Source organism: Ursus maritimus, unplaced genomic scaffold (assembly GCF_017311325.1).
Source record: "Ursus maritimus isolate PB19 unplaced genomic scaffold, ASM1731132v1 scaffold_4, whole genome shotgun sequence".
NCBI lineage: Eukaryota > Metazoa > Chordata > Mammalia > Carnivora > Ursidae > Ursus > Ursus maritimus.
The window spans coordinates 68,842,419-68,857,320 of record NW_024426552.1 but is presented as its reverse complement, the minus strand read 5'-3'; the positions used below and the strand labels follow the sequence as shown (position 1 = coordinate 68,857,320).

Below are 14,902 nucleotides of genomic sequence, written 5' to 3'. Positions count from 1 at the left end.
CCCTCGCCCAACCCTACATGGGATTGGGCGCCCATGGGTGAGGTCATCACGAGGCGCCGAGGAGGGAAGCGGGAAGCGCAGGTATGAAGCTGGCGCTTGTGGCTTTGTGACTGTCCTCCGGTACCTTTTCCTCTTTTTGATCTAGTGGTCTCGCGTCTGCCTTCCTGGGCCCCTTTCCTCGTGAGGCTTCCCTGTGTCAGGTCACTGCTTCAGACTCCAACCTAACGCATGAAACTTCCCTCTCCTTGCTAGGCAATTCCTAGCTCCGCCGCCTTCGGCTTAAATTGGATCTTCTTTCTTTACCTTCGGCAGCTGAGGTCGTCTTCTCCTGGTCAGACCCTTTTGTTCTTTATTGGTAGTGTGGTACTTAATCAGAACATGTGTCCTAACGTGTATTCGGCAAGTAAGGTCTTCATTTGAACCCCCCGCGCCACGCTCAAATGTTTGGATAGCCTGAAAGTGCCGTGTAATTGCTGGTTAAGTGCTCCATTCTTTTGGACAAAATGTAGCCTTTCCCACTGTTTCCTACTAACCCAATTAGTAGGCGGATCAAGGGAGCGTGTTTTTACATAATTAGACATTCCAATAAGGAGAATGATGTGGAGGCTGTAATTATAGATGGCTTCTTGGAAGAGAAAGAATTTAAGCATTATTTGGTCATACTGCATTTTCCTAGGTGGCCAAAGTTTTTTACAGCCTTTAAAGAATGCTCAGTGAGAGAAAATACTAACCATCATGTGAACAAGGCACTGTGGTAGGGGTCCTTTACTCGGGTTTTATATAATTCTCAAAACAACTATGAGGAAATTATTATAAGGTTCACAGATTTCCCTGGGTAGTCGACTCCACTGTCTTGCCTTTATGTAGTAAGAAATCTTTCCAGTAGTTCCCCTGCTGTGTATAATACATTTCTAGTTCTCCATTAAAAACAAAAGAACAGCAACTACATTCTCTACTCTCTGCTAAATGGTGTTTGATTATTAGTTGCCAGTCCCTTCTTCCCAGATGGTTTGTTTTTTTTTTCTTCCCGGCTTAGTAACCCAGATTCTTTCCTTACTAGTGCTAATGCCACAGCCCTCCAATCATTTTGGTTGCTATCCAGCTTCTCCACATCAAGACCAACTTTGGAAAACCCAAACGTATGAAAAAGAAGTTGACTTATACTTACTGTAGTGATAGTGATTACTTTATATTATTTGAATGGTAGTGTAATCTCAGGCTAGGGAGTTGTATTCATTATTCATTTTTCAGCTTTCAACTATAGGATATCCAAGGAAGGAGGTCCAAGTTTTGTCTGGGAAGGCACTTAAATTTCTTCTAAATCTCTCTCTCTCTCTCTTTTTTTTTTTTTAAGTAGGCCTCACGTTCAGTGTGGAGCCCAATGCAAGGCTTGAACTCACTACCCTGAGATCAAGACCTGAGCTTAGATCAAGAATCTCGCTTAAATGACTAGCTGCCCAAGGGCCCCTCTTTTAAATCTTCAAGGATAAGTAGAGTTGGTCCATCTGAGAAGGGGGCAAAGAACCAGACAGAATAAACAGCTTTAAAGGCACAAACACTTGAAAAGGACATGTGAGCCCATGGAAGTATAACTGGAGCAGGGTTTAGAGATCATCAGTTATTAAAGACTTTAGTGTTTATCCTGTCAAGTATAGGTAAGGTAGAGCGTTGGAAAGATTTGATGAGATAATTCTGGTGCTAATCTAGTCCAGTCAGTGAGATGCCTTTGTGACAAAGTACCCCTTCAAGTGGCCCAGGCAAAATTTCAAAATAGGAAAAGATTTTTTTTTTTTTTAAGTAGTATCCACACCCAAGTGTGGGGCCCAACTTGGAGCTTGAACTCAATGACCTGGAGATCAAGACCTGAGCTGAGATGAAGAGTCAGATGCTTAACCGACTGAGCCACTCAGGTGCCCTGGAAAAGATTTTCTTTATGACTAGGTCCTTTTCTTTCTACAAATCACCCTCCTGACCTTGCCCCTCCCCTGTATTGAGTACCGTCTTGCCCTCTGACTGTTCAGAACTTCCATCTTTGCCCTCCACCCTTTCTAAAACTGCTCTCAAGATACCCCACCTTTCCCTGCTCAGTCCATGATCTCATTAGCTGTTAAAGGAATCTATTACTAATTAGAGTAATTCACAATAGGATATGATTAATTGGTGTGCTTTAGACATTACCTGTGAGAAGAGAAGCTTGTTGACCTGATACCTGGATATGGAGATAATGGCACTTAACCTATTTCTGGTAGGCTTTCCAGTCCCAGGAAGAGAAAAACAAGGAACAGTGCCTTGACAACTCATTTCTGAAAGATTTAATTACATTAAACCAGATTTAATTACATTTTTTTCCCCACTGCCTTCTACCACAGCAGTCTATTGTTTAATACTTTTCGATGGTGGTCTTTGGGTATGTTTTACAAAATAACAATTTTAATTTTGTAGACTAAGTAAACAAGTGATGGGGGGGGCCTCTGGTTGACTCTGATTTATAGTCTGCATGATAAGGTAATAGGTTGGTGATCAGTAAATATTTTCCATGTGATGTAGAGATTAGAAGTTTAATGTCTAGGAGGTTAAGGTAGAGCTGACCTTGTTCTTGTGAAATTAATATATACTACTGGTTCCACTATGGAAAAATTAACGGGAACAGTGCTATTATCTATAATAATTCATTTAAGTACAAAATCCATTTGTTGCCTAATTTCTCACACTTCAGGGTGAGCTTAACCAAATGTGTCTTTAAAATTGAGTTACTCTTTTCCATTAAAAAAAATTATATTCAGAAGAAAACCTGCTAAAACTTTGTCTGCCAGTCAGCATTTACTTAGGTTGCCTGTGGGTAGATACGTGATGAAGAAATAGAAGTACTAGAAACCCTATCTTATTCTTGTCTTAGATAAAACCTAAAATCCCAGGGGCACCTGGGTGGCACAGTTGTTAAGCGTCTGCCTTCAGCTCAGGGCGTGATCCCGGCGTTCTGGGATCGAGCCCCGCATCAGGCTCCTCCGCTGGGAGCCTGCTTCTCCCTCTCCCACTCCCCCTGCTTGTGTTCCCTCTCTCACTGGCTGTCTCTATCTCTGTCAAATCAATAAATAAAATCTTAAAAAAAAAACAAAAAACCTAAAATCCCAGCAAGGATCCAAAACCTCTGTGCACACAAAATCCTAAAGCTGTAGAGGGCTGACTTCGGACTTTAAACTTAATTCACTGTGGAAAAACTAAAACTGACGGAGGAAATAAGTGATAAGGTCTTTAAAGAAAAGAGTTGAACAAAATTATTTTTAACTTAAGTGCCCTTTTCAATGGTTACTACAAACTTCATAGTTTAAGGTAGTATATTATCTGTATTAAATGACAAATCAGTAGTCACCACATATGGCAGTCCCTAATTAATACCTTTAATTTTAAATTGTGCTAAGTGTCCTGTTTTCTTGGTTTATCTTGAACATTTGGCAAGCCTTTTTAATGGTAGAAAATTATTTTAACTACTCTTTCATTACTTGTCAGCAAAAATCAAACCACCAGAGTTCCCTGACTTTACCTCTCTCTGAGTCATTTCCTCTCAAACCTCTCCTTTTAAAACTTGTTTCAGTCTCTAATTAGTTTCCTCTGTATTCTAATTCAGCGCTTCTGCTGAAATAAAGTATCTTTTTGTCTTTCCCATTTTGTCATCTTTATGAAAATTGCTGTATGTGATTTTGTGACCATGTTTCTGTTCCCCCCCACACCCCTCTGTTACTTTGATTACTGAAAGATTAGAGGTTTTTTAGCAGTCTGGTTAGTTATTCTGTGTATGTGTGAGTTCCTAAAAATGGGAGGAAATAAGCCTTGTGTTGGGAATAGAAACTTTAGGCAGATTGCCAGTATTTAAAATTATTTTTCAAAACAATATTAGGAAATTTATCTGTACTATTGGATTGAATTCGGGTATCATATCTGAAAATATGAAGTCAACTATGACAGTTTCTTACTGGAGAAATGCTCCCTTGGCTTGTGAAATGAAACATTAAATTTGTTCAGGTAGATTTGTTTGCTTCCTTTTGTCTGAACGTTTAGAGTTATATAAATTGCCCTTATTTCCTTTTTTGCTTTATGCAACAGGCAGTTGAGGCTGGGTAGTATTTTGTGGCAATTTCATTGTATAAATCTGGGATGCCTAGTGTATCAGGAATCTAAATTTTGTACATAAGTGCGACTGTTAAGTGTAAGTGGGTGATAAGGTAATTATAAAAATATGTGAGTACGGGGTCCCTGGCTGGCTCAGTCGTTAGAGCATGTGACTCTTGATCTCAGCGTTGTGAATTTGAGCCCCGTGTTAGGTGTAGAGATAAATAAAATAAACTTTAAAAAATAATAAAAATACATAAGTACATTTAAAAGCAGTAATGAATTATTCGTGGCTTTTGGTTATTTTCTGTATTTTCAGAGAATACTAACAAGTTAAAAACTATCGTCAGGTGGAATTGTTGGAAAACAGTCTTCATTATTTAAAAGTTTGGGATCCCTTTGTATTGGATCCCACGTACAAGTCCTAAGCGCCAGATGACTTTGACCAAATTATTTAACATTTTTGAAACTCAAGTTTTATTAACTTTAAAATGGAATGATACTAAACGGAAGGGTTGTGTTGAGAATAAAGGTAAATAATGTACTGAATTAGTCTCTGGCGGTAAAACCCAAAGATCTACATTTTTTTTATAATAATTTTTTATTATGTTATGTTAGTCACCATACAGTACATCCCTAGTTTTTGATGCAACGTTCCATGATTCGTTACTTGCGTATAACACCCAGTGCACCATGCAATACGTGCCCTCCTTACTACCCATCACCGGCCTATCCCAATCCCCCACCCCCCTCCCCTCTGAAGCCCTCAGTTTGTTTCTCAGAGTCCATAGTCTCTCATGGTTCATTCCCTCTTCTGTTTACCCCCCCTTCATTCTTCCCTTTCTTCTCCTACCAATCTCCCTGCTATTTCTTATGTTCCATAAATGAGTGAAATCATATGATAATGTCTTTCTCTGCTTGACTTATTTCACTTAGCATTATCTCCCCCAGTCCCGTCCATGTTGCTGCAAATGTTGTGAAATCGTTCTTTTTGATGGCTGAGTAATATTTCAAGGATCTACATTTTTAACCATTTCCCTGGATGATTATTGGTGTACTAGTCTCAATTTTAGTATATATTCGCATCACCCAGAGGGCTTCTTAAAACACATGGCTGGGCCCTAACCCCAGCATTTCTGATACAGTTGGTCTAGGGTGGTATTGGGCAATTTATATTTCTAAGTTCCTAGGTGATGCTGCCAGTCTGGAGGCCATACTTTGAGCACCACTGGGACAGATCTGTGATGCCGCTTTGACCAGCCTAATAAAAATAGGAAAAGTGAGGGACATCTGACTGGCTCAGTCGATGGAGCGTGTGACTCTTGATCTCAGAGTTGTGGGTTTGAGCCCCACATTGGGTGTAGAGATTACTTTAAAAAATAAATCTTTTAAAAAAAAATAGGAAAAGTGATAGTGATAATATTTTTTGAACACTCATTATGTACCAAGCACTATTACATGTGCTTTACATATATTATTTAATTTTCTATGAGCCTGTAAAATGGTGCTATTATTATTACCACCCCCATTTTATAGAGAAGGAAAATGAATCACAGAGAAGTTCAGTAACTTGCCCAGTCACCCAGCTAATAATAGGTAGTAAAGCTATTCAGACCCAGAGAATCTAGCTCCAGAGCTCATTCTCTAAAACATTCAGATAAAAGATATAACCTGATGATTGAGCAGCTCTCTTTTAAAAGTATTTTTCCTAATTTAAATATGTAATGTTTATTCTTTTTTTTTAAGATTTTATTTATTTCAGGGGGTAGAGCAAGAGTCGGGGGAGGAGGGCAGAGGGAGAGGGAGAAGCAGGCTCTGCTGGCCAGGGAGCCCAATGCAGGGCTCGGTCCCAGGACCCCAGGATCATGACCTGAGCCTAAGGCAGACACTTAACCGACTGAGCCACCCAAGCGCCCCTATGTTTATTCTTATGTAGGCCTCATATCAAATGCTGGAAGACCAGGTTTGCCTGGGTCCCTGATTACAAAGAAGGCCTATTTATGCATGTGCCAGCCAGGTGCCCCACAGTCCTGTGTCCAACTAGGCTTTTGTAGACTTGATCTTCAAATGTCTTTTTTTTAATGAAATTTTTTTAGATGTCTTTTTAAAATATTTAAATGAAATACTGCGTATTGCATTTGTCTGCTACCATCACGTTCTCAAATGAGAGGTTATAGTTTTTCCCTTTCTTCACAGAGTCTCCTGGGCCATAATGGCCGTCAAGTGGACTGGTGGACATTCTTCTCCTATTCTCTGCCTGAATGCAAGTCAAGAAGGCCTAGTGGCTTCTGGAGCAGAGGGTGGTGATCTCATGGCTTGGGGTGAAGATGGGACTCCTTTAGGACATACACGCTTCCAAGGGGCCGATGATGTTACCAGTGTCTTATTCTCTCCCTCCTGCCCCACCAAGCTGTATGCCTCACATGGAGAAACCATTAGCTTACTGGATGTCAGGTCCCTCAAAGGTTCCTTGGACCATTTTCATGTGAATGAGGAAGAAATCAATTGTCTCTCATTGAATGAAACTGAAAACCTGCTGGCTTCTGCTGATGACTCCGGGGCAATCAAAATCCTAGACTTGGAAAATAAGAAAGTTAGCAGATCACTGAAGAGACATTCCAATATCTGTTCCTCTGTAGCTTTCCGACCTCAGAGGCCTCAGAGCTTGGTATCATGTGGACTGGATATGCAGGTAATGCTTTGCAGAGAGCACTTGGGTAATTTCTAAATGGGTTTGGTAACGATCAAATTACTGATCAGGCTAAATATATCCTTGCATTTTCTGTTCTCTACTGACATGTCTTTTCTGTGTATGAATCATAAGCTTTACTTCTGCATGCTTAATGCTAACCTGACAAAGCCTAGTAGGTTTTATTCACAAAGTAATCATTTATCCTTTAGCCTTCCTTTCTCTATGCTTAAGAGTCATAAACTCTGGGAATTCAAATATTTGATTCTAAATATCTTTGTAAACAAAGGAGCATGCCAAAGGCAGACTTTATCACCCGCTGTCTGCAAACCGTTTTTTGTTTTTGTTTTTGTTTTGTTTTAAGAGGGACTGGATTTTTTGTTTTTACTTTAAAATTCTGTGGCACATCAGTTGAAGCATTGTGTACTGGTGACCAAGATCAGAGCACTGCATTCAGTGAGTTTTGAAAGGAACATCACAAATTAGACCAAATTCAGAGGAAAGCCATCAGGAGAGTAGATATATCTAGAAACTCCATTTTGTGGGGGAAATGTAAGTGTTTAATTCTTGGTTTTCATGAGAGGAAAGAGTGGAATGTGCTAGTCTAAATAGAAGTCCTAGGGAAGCAGATTTTTGTGTGTGTGGGTTTTTTTTCTTAAGATTTTATTTATTTGAGAGAGAGAGAGATGGCGAGAGAGAGAGCATGAGCAGTGGGGAGAGGGAGAAGCAGGCTTCCGCCGAGCAGGGAGCCCAACGTGGGACTCGATTCCAGGCCCCTTTTCATGACCCAAGTCAAAGGCAGATGCTTAACTGACTAAGCCATCCAGGCGCCCCCAGATCTTGGTTTAATAAAAGAAAGCTTTTAGATAGCTTGAACTGTCCCATAGCAGATGTACTTCCTCTTAAAAGTAAATCTTCTATCACTGGAGTGAGCATAATCCAGTTCATTCTCTTAAACATTCAGATAAAAGATATAACCTGATGGCTTCTCTTTGGTGAGTACTTAGTTCTGGCCAGTGCTTTACATACATTAGTTTTCACTCTAATCACATCCTGATAGTTACTATTTCTTTTTTAGAAATGAGAGTAGGTTCAAATTAAGTGTTCGCATAGCTGCCTGAATTGAGATTCCAAACTTCAGTATCTCTGGCTGCAAAGCCTATATGTTCTTTCTGTGACATCAGCAGCGTCAAGCAGGATATCATCAGTAATGTAGTCGAAAAAGTTCTTGGTTTGGGGACAGGTGACTCCTAGAAAAAGAATAATTGTTTATTAATGACCTGTGTGCCCTGCACTGTTCTAGGCATTTAATCTACATTCTTAACTGTGTACAGTATCTTTCAAGACACTTTGATTCCATTAATAGCATCAAAGATTTGTCTTTCTACCTTTTTGGCCAGCAATATTTACCACTCCCTTCTTTACCCTCTGCATACCCTTATAAGTTAGAAATAAATGAAGCTGGTTGTTGTTGTTTTCATAATGACTGCCGTTACCCTCCCCCAAGCTACTGGTATTTAGTAGGCAGAATCAGGAGATGTCTTACAGCACTGGGACAGTCCCTAAACAATAAAGAATGTCTTACCAAAAATGTCTATAGTTCCTCTATTGAGAATCATTCTGCCCTAAGGTGCACAGTGATCCTACGACCTGTAAACTCCTTTTCCACTCCGGGTCTTGACCAAGCCCTTAACAAACCTGCATTTTCTACCCTCGTGGTGATGACCTGCCTACTTGTGCAGAAAGACTTAACATATCCAGGTGGATATCTGTTTTAAGTAGACAGATTGTACAGTGTCTCTTTGACTAGTCATTCTTTCATCCTTAAGCTATACCAGTTGTCAGTCACTGGTTCATTAACTTACTAAGCATGGCAGTAAACAATTCAATGTGCAAAAATGACCTATATACTTTTCAAATTAGATAAGAAATGGGCATCCAGAATTTATTATTTCGCCTCCAGTTCTAGGAGAGAAGTTACAGTGGCAGGCAGCTGCTAAAGAACAGTATAGGCTATAAATATTTTGTGAGAAGGAGATTTATATTGCTTATTTGATTTGACTCCCAAGACTTGCTAAAAATTCACTGTAGATTAATTTCTGCATTGTGTTGTGCTGTAACAACAGTGGTAAGACAGCACAACTGTGCTTTTAGGAAATCACTTTCCTTAACTGAAGTTGAAACTGTAATATCTTACACAGTTTACTTCTTTTGTCTTTCTTTTTTTTTTTTTAAGATTTTATTTATTTGACAGCGAGAGACAGTGAGAGAGGGAACACAAGCACAGGGAGTTGGAGAGGGAGAAGCAGGCTCCCCACTGAGCAGGGAGCCCCACTCAGGCTCAATCCCAGGACGCTGGGCTGGGGTCATGACCTGAGCAGAAGGCAGACGCTTAATGACTGAGCCACCCAGGCGCCCCCCACAGTTTACTTCTTAAAACCTAGTTATCCAGTATTATTCTAAACTTGAAGAATAGCCAGCCTATGGAAGGGTCCAAGAATGTTGGTATAGTAGTGGAAGGGAATTCTTAGAAAGTTAATTTTGGGAGTGCTTTCTCTCCGAACAAACATTTTATCTCAAGGCAGGGATTGATTATTGCCACACACAGTAAATCTTTATTATAGAAATTATAAAAATTATGTCCTTTGATCTAGATAGGTTTAAATAATTAGGCAAAGCACACTTGGAGGGGCAGAGACCTTAAAGTGATTTATTAAGACATTTGAGACTGCTTAATTTTTATTAAGTAGCTATAAAATATATATGTGTAAAGTGTAAGAATAACATTAAATAAATACGTGGGTAGCCACCACTCAAATATAGTTTTCTCTCGTAAAGACCTTTGGAAATTTAGGACCATCATATATTTCGGGGCGCCTGGGTGGCTCAGTCGTTAGGCGTTTGCCTTCAGCTCGGGGCGTGATCCTGGGATCGAGCCCCACAACCGGCTCCTCCACTGGGAGCCTGCTTCTTCCTCTCCCACTCCCCCTGCTTGTGTTCCCTCTCTTGCTGGCTGTCTCTCTCTGTGTCAAATAAATAAATGAAATCTTGCAGAAGAAAAAAAAAAAAAGACCATCATATATTTCTGTGGCATACACATTGATTTTTTTGCCCTTCCTTTCCACATCTGAAAATAAATGATTCAAAGGTTAATTGTTCTTTCTGGAGTTTGAAAGTTCACTAGTACCAACACTTAAGGATCAGGATGGTAGAAGAGGCTTTTTTCCTTGAAAATGATTCTTCTGTGTGGAAAGAAATGTTTTTGTAGCGGGAGAAATTCGTGAGCAGGGTCATTTGATGTGCTCGCATTCATCTCTGAACATTTGCCAGTTGTTCACTTTCTCCCCCTCTGATATTTTATAGGACCATAAACCCCAAACTTTTGTATTCTTTCTTTCCATATCTTTCGCTTTCCTGCTTAGGTGACACCGTATGAACCAGTGGTTGAGAAATTGTAAAACACCTTAGAATCTTCAGCAGTTAGGAGGAATAAAGTGATGAATAGAGAATGTCCAGGCAGAAACCGTCTGGGAATCTTCAATACTTGGAAATGATTCTTAGATTGGTAGAATCTGGGATGACTGTTAACACATTTAGATGATTTCAGTAAATACAAAAGAAGTTTAAGCTGCTGAAAACACTGCGTATAGTTCATGCTTAGATGTCTTGGGAGGACAGAAAATATAATCCAGGCATCACACAGGGCTGTGCAAGAAAGACTTAGGGATACCTGCCAAGACATGTAAGCTAGCAGATTCTGGAATGTCTATCTTCCTTGTGTTCAGACTTTTCTATAGAGATTGTTTCCACATTCCATTTTAGTACTTGTTCATCTTTCTTATGTTTTCTGATATTTCTTTATCTTACTTTAGTTTACTTTGTTTTTTAGTATTTTGTTTTCACCAAATAGCAACTGCTGGCCACTTAGTATAATGTTATAAATCTAATCCAAAAGGGTTTTCAGTGCTTTCCTTGATAAAAACAGAATATAAATGTTATTAGATGTCGCTGAGTTGAGGGAAGTTACCTTCAGTAGAAAACTAAATCCTTAATATCATCGGCAGTAGTAATCTTATCAATTCAAATCTCTGCTTTGGACTGAACATGCTCATACTTAGTCTAGTGTCCATTTTAAATTGAGTCATAATTAAGGGCTAATACTGGGTGGTCAAATATGGGGTGCCTGGGTGGCTCAGTCAGTTAAGCATCTGACTCTTGGTTTCGGCTCAGGTCATGATCTCAGAGTCGTGGGATCGAGCCCCATGTTGGGCTCTACACTCAGTGAGGAGTTTAAGATTCTCTCTCTCTCCCCTTTGCCCCTCCCCCACTTGCACGTGCACTTTCTCAAATAAATAAATGTATTTTTAAAAAATACTAGAGGGTAAAAAATAAGGCTGTCTGTTCTCTGAAATATGAAGAATATTTTCCTTTTCAGATTAGTTGCTGTGGGAATAAAACGAATCACTAGTATAGAGTAAAATAAATTCACAAAGATTGTTTTTGTTCTGTTTTATACAGGTTTAATTAGCATTTCATTTAAATCAATTTAGTAGGTCCAAAATCATAGTATGGAACAACAAAAAACCCACATATATCAGGATGTCAAATTAACCAACAGATAGGTATGGAATTTTTGCTCTTTTCCAGGCATTGTGCTAGACGTTAGCAAAGAGGAATTGGCGTTCGGCTGGCTTAGCCAGTGGAGTGTGTGACTCTTGATCTTGGGGTCATGAGTTCAAGCCCCACATTGGGCATGGAGTCTACTAAAAATTTTTTTAAAAAGAAGAATTAAATCTTAAGAAACTGACAAGCTAGTAGTATATGTTAGTTAATAGCATAGAAATTAACACGGGAAAGAGAGAAGTAGGCTGAAATAGTTAGGAAAGCCTTCCTAGAAGGATAGAGACTTGAGGTAAGCCCCTAAAATGGGTAATTTAGGTAGCGTGAGAGGAAAGAGAAAGCATTCCAGATTTCATTTGTTTAATTGATGGGCTTTTTGACCTGCAACCGGCATAAACTAAAATTAATAAATTTCGTCATTTTCAGGGTGCCTGGATGGCTCAGTTGGTTAACCGTCTGCCTTCAGCTCAGATCATGGTTCCAGGGTCCTGGGATCAAGTCCCACATCGGACTCCCCGCTCACTGGGGAGTCTGCTTCTTCCTCTCCCTCTGCCACTCCCCCTGCTTGTGCTCACTGTCAAATAAATAAATGAAATATTTTCAAAAATTAAATAAATAAATTTCAAAATTTTCTTTTTACTTGCAGAGATGAGGGTACAATGACTTAAACTGGCAACTGCTTAAGAATGTGGATTACACTTTAATGGGGTTGTTAATTGCAAGTTATTCAGGATCTTTTTTTCTAAATTCTACCTTACCGCCCATTGGCATCCTAGTTTTGGCACGAGGGTAGCATTCCACTGGCATATTGTGGTGCCATATGAATTTTTAAAAATTTAATATTGCTGAAACTGTGTCATGCTAATTATTGTCAAACTACTTTGATGACTTCATTAGAAGTGGAGTAAGCATGATAGTGGAGCAAAATAAGCAAAATGGCTAAACCTCTGACTACGTAATTCCCTCTCATTTGAAGGTGATGCTGTGGAACCTTCAGAAAGCGCGGCCACTCTGGATTACAAACTTGCAGGAAGATGAAACAGAAGAGATGGAAAGCCCACAATCACCTGGTCAGCTTTTAAACCCTGCTTTAGCCCACTCTGTGTCTGTGGCATCATGTGGCAATATTTTTAGCTGTGGTGCAGAAGATGGTAAGGTTCGAATCTTTAGGGTGATGGGAGTTAAGTGTGAACAGGAACTGGGATTTAAGGGCCACACTTTGGGAGTGTCCCAGGTCTGCTTTCTGCCAGAATCCTATTTGCTGCTTACCGGAGGGAATGATGGGAAGATAATGTTGTGGGATATAAGCAGTGAAGTTGAAAAAAAACACAAGAGTCCTACGAAACCTACTCACAGGAAGAAAACGAAAAGAGCAGCTTATACCAAGCAGGGTGGAAACACTCCTGCTCCAGTAGCAGATGAAGAAGAACACGGCAAAATTTTACCAAAGCTAAGTATTGAACATGGAGAAAAGGTGAATTGGCTCTTGACTACAAGAATAAAGGGATACCAGAATATATTAGTAGCTGATCAAACTAGTTGTATATCTGTATATCCCTTAAAAGAATTTTAAATCCAATAAAATCATTTGAAAAACTGCAGCAACTTTTTATAGGTTAAAAAAAAATCCTGATTCTTCATTTTTGTCATTCTTAATGTTTGTCGTATGTGGAATAGTACTGTTCCATCATATAAATTATAAGGCATTTGAGCGAAAGATAATTAGGTAATACTTTATATGGTAAATAACAAAATTTGAGGGAAGAGAAGTAATATTCATTGAGTAATGGCCATATACCAGCCATTTTACATGTTTGATTTCTTCTTCCAAATCCATGATGTGGGCGATTCCCCTCATTTTATTGCCACAGTAATTGAGACTCAAAGATTTTAAGTAACAAAGAACCAGGAAAGTTGCAGGCATGATTACTTACCTGGAAAGGATCTTGGTTGTCTTGTCAAGCCTCCTGCCTCAGGGAAGCCCACATGTGATCTATTCCAAATGTAGTCCCCACGTTAGTTATGACTGGTTATTTCAGATCCTAGGATGTCATGAGGAGCCTTACCAAGTTGGAAGAGGAAGCCTGTTCTTTCTTGTTTTGGGTAAAGCCCAGAAGGCTTTGCTGACAATTACCTTTTGTTGTTTCTAAGAAAAGGGCTTCAGGGTCTAATCAGTTTAGGATATTATGCAGTAATCCAAGCTGTGGTGTTGATAGAACCAGGAATAAGTTGAAGTTAAGAATAAGAAATTCTGAGAAAAAATAGAGAAGAGATAAAAGAGGTAAATATGGGCACCTGGGTGGGTCAGTTAGTTGAGCATGGACTCTTGGTTTCAGCTCAGGTCATGATCTCAGGGTCGTGAGATCTAGCCCGGCATCAGACTCTGGGCTTAGTGCAGAGTCTGCTTGGGATTCTCCTTCTCCCTCTGTCTCTCCCCCCTGCATGCATACTCATGCTGTCTCTCTCTCTCTCTGTCTTTCTCCCTATCTCCCTCCCTCTCAAATAAATAAATAAAATATTAAAAAAAAAAAAAGTAAAGACTAGAAACCAAGATACAATGTCACGAGCACGTTGCTTTTCATCATGGCTTGGATTGCTGTCTTCTCTGCATGTTCTTTCTGCTTCGACTTATACTGCCTACTCTTTTTTTTTTAAGAGAGCTTGAGGGCAAGCAGGGGAGGTGGGGGAGATTCTTTTTTTTTTTTTTTTTTTTAAGATTTTATTTATTTATTTATTTCACAGAGAGACAGCCAGCGAGAGAGGGAACACAGGCAGGGGGAGTGGGAGAGGAAGAAGCAGGCTCCCAGCAGAGAAGCCTGATGTGGGGCTCAATCCCAGGACCCCGGGATCACGCCCTGAGCTGAAGGCAGACACTTAACGACTGAGCCACCCAGGCACCCAGGTTGGGGAGATTCTTAATCAGGCTCCATACCAAGTGTTAAGCCCAGTGCGGGGCTGGATCTCATAACCCTGATGAGATCATGACCTGAGCTGAAGTCAGGAGTCAGGCACTTAGCCAACTGAGCCACCCAGGTGCCCCTATACTAACTACTGTTACATTCAAAGTTTTGAAGAGAATCTGGTTATCATTATCCTTGTTTGTGGAGAATTCTTTGGTAAGTGTGATTTTAGTCCGAACACTTGTTCAGTGACAGAAACCAAATTCAAATTGGCTTAAGGGAATAAAAGGAGTTTTTTCGCTCACACAACTGAGAAGTCCAAGGAAAATCCAGCATGTACTACTTAAGATATGAGGCTACAGGTACCCCACCTGTGGAAAGTCTTTTCCTAGAGGTGGAGAGAGAGAATACTCAGTGATTTTGAGCCTTGAAACAACCGTATCTAAAACAAATGTATTCTTAGAGCCTTTATTTTAACTTGCAGCTAAGAGTCCTAACCAATTAAGTGGGCAATCAATAAATATTGTTGAGTGATCTCACTTGGAATTTAAGGAAGGGGGAATACCATCTTGGCCCTAAAAAATCA

General features: G+C 39.8%; 1 protein-coding gene across 2 annotated transcripts; it reads left to right on the top strand.

Moving 5' to 3' along the window:
* The first annotated feature begins 7 nt into the window (after window positions 1-7).
* Window positions 8-13,017, top strand: WDR53 (WD repeat domain 53). Of its 2 annotated transcripts, none has more exons than XM_008708375.2 (3): window positions 8-81; window positions 6,304-6,799; window positions 12,393-13,017. In XM_008708375.2, exons 2-3 carry the CDS (start codon window positions 6,320-6,322, stop codon window positions 12,987-12,989), a joined length of 1,077 nt encoding a protein of 358 aa, XP_008706597.1. In that variant the 5' UTR covers window positions 8-81; window positions 6,304-6,319; the 3' UTR covers window positions 12,990-13,017. The 2 variants fall into 2 exon arrangements, with proteins under 2 accessions (XP_008706597.1, XP_008706599.1); XM_008708377.2 differs by lacking the exon at window positions 8-81 and adding an exon at window positions 154-331.
* Window positions 13,018-14,902: the final 1,885 nt, after the last annotated feature.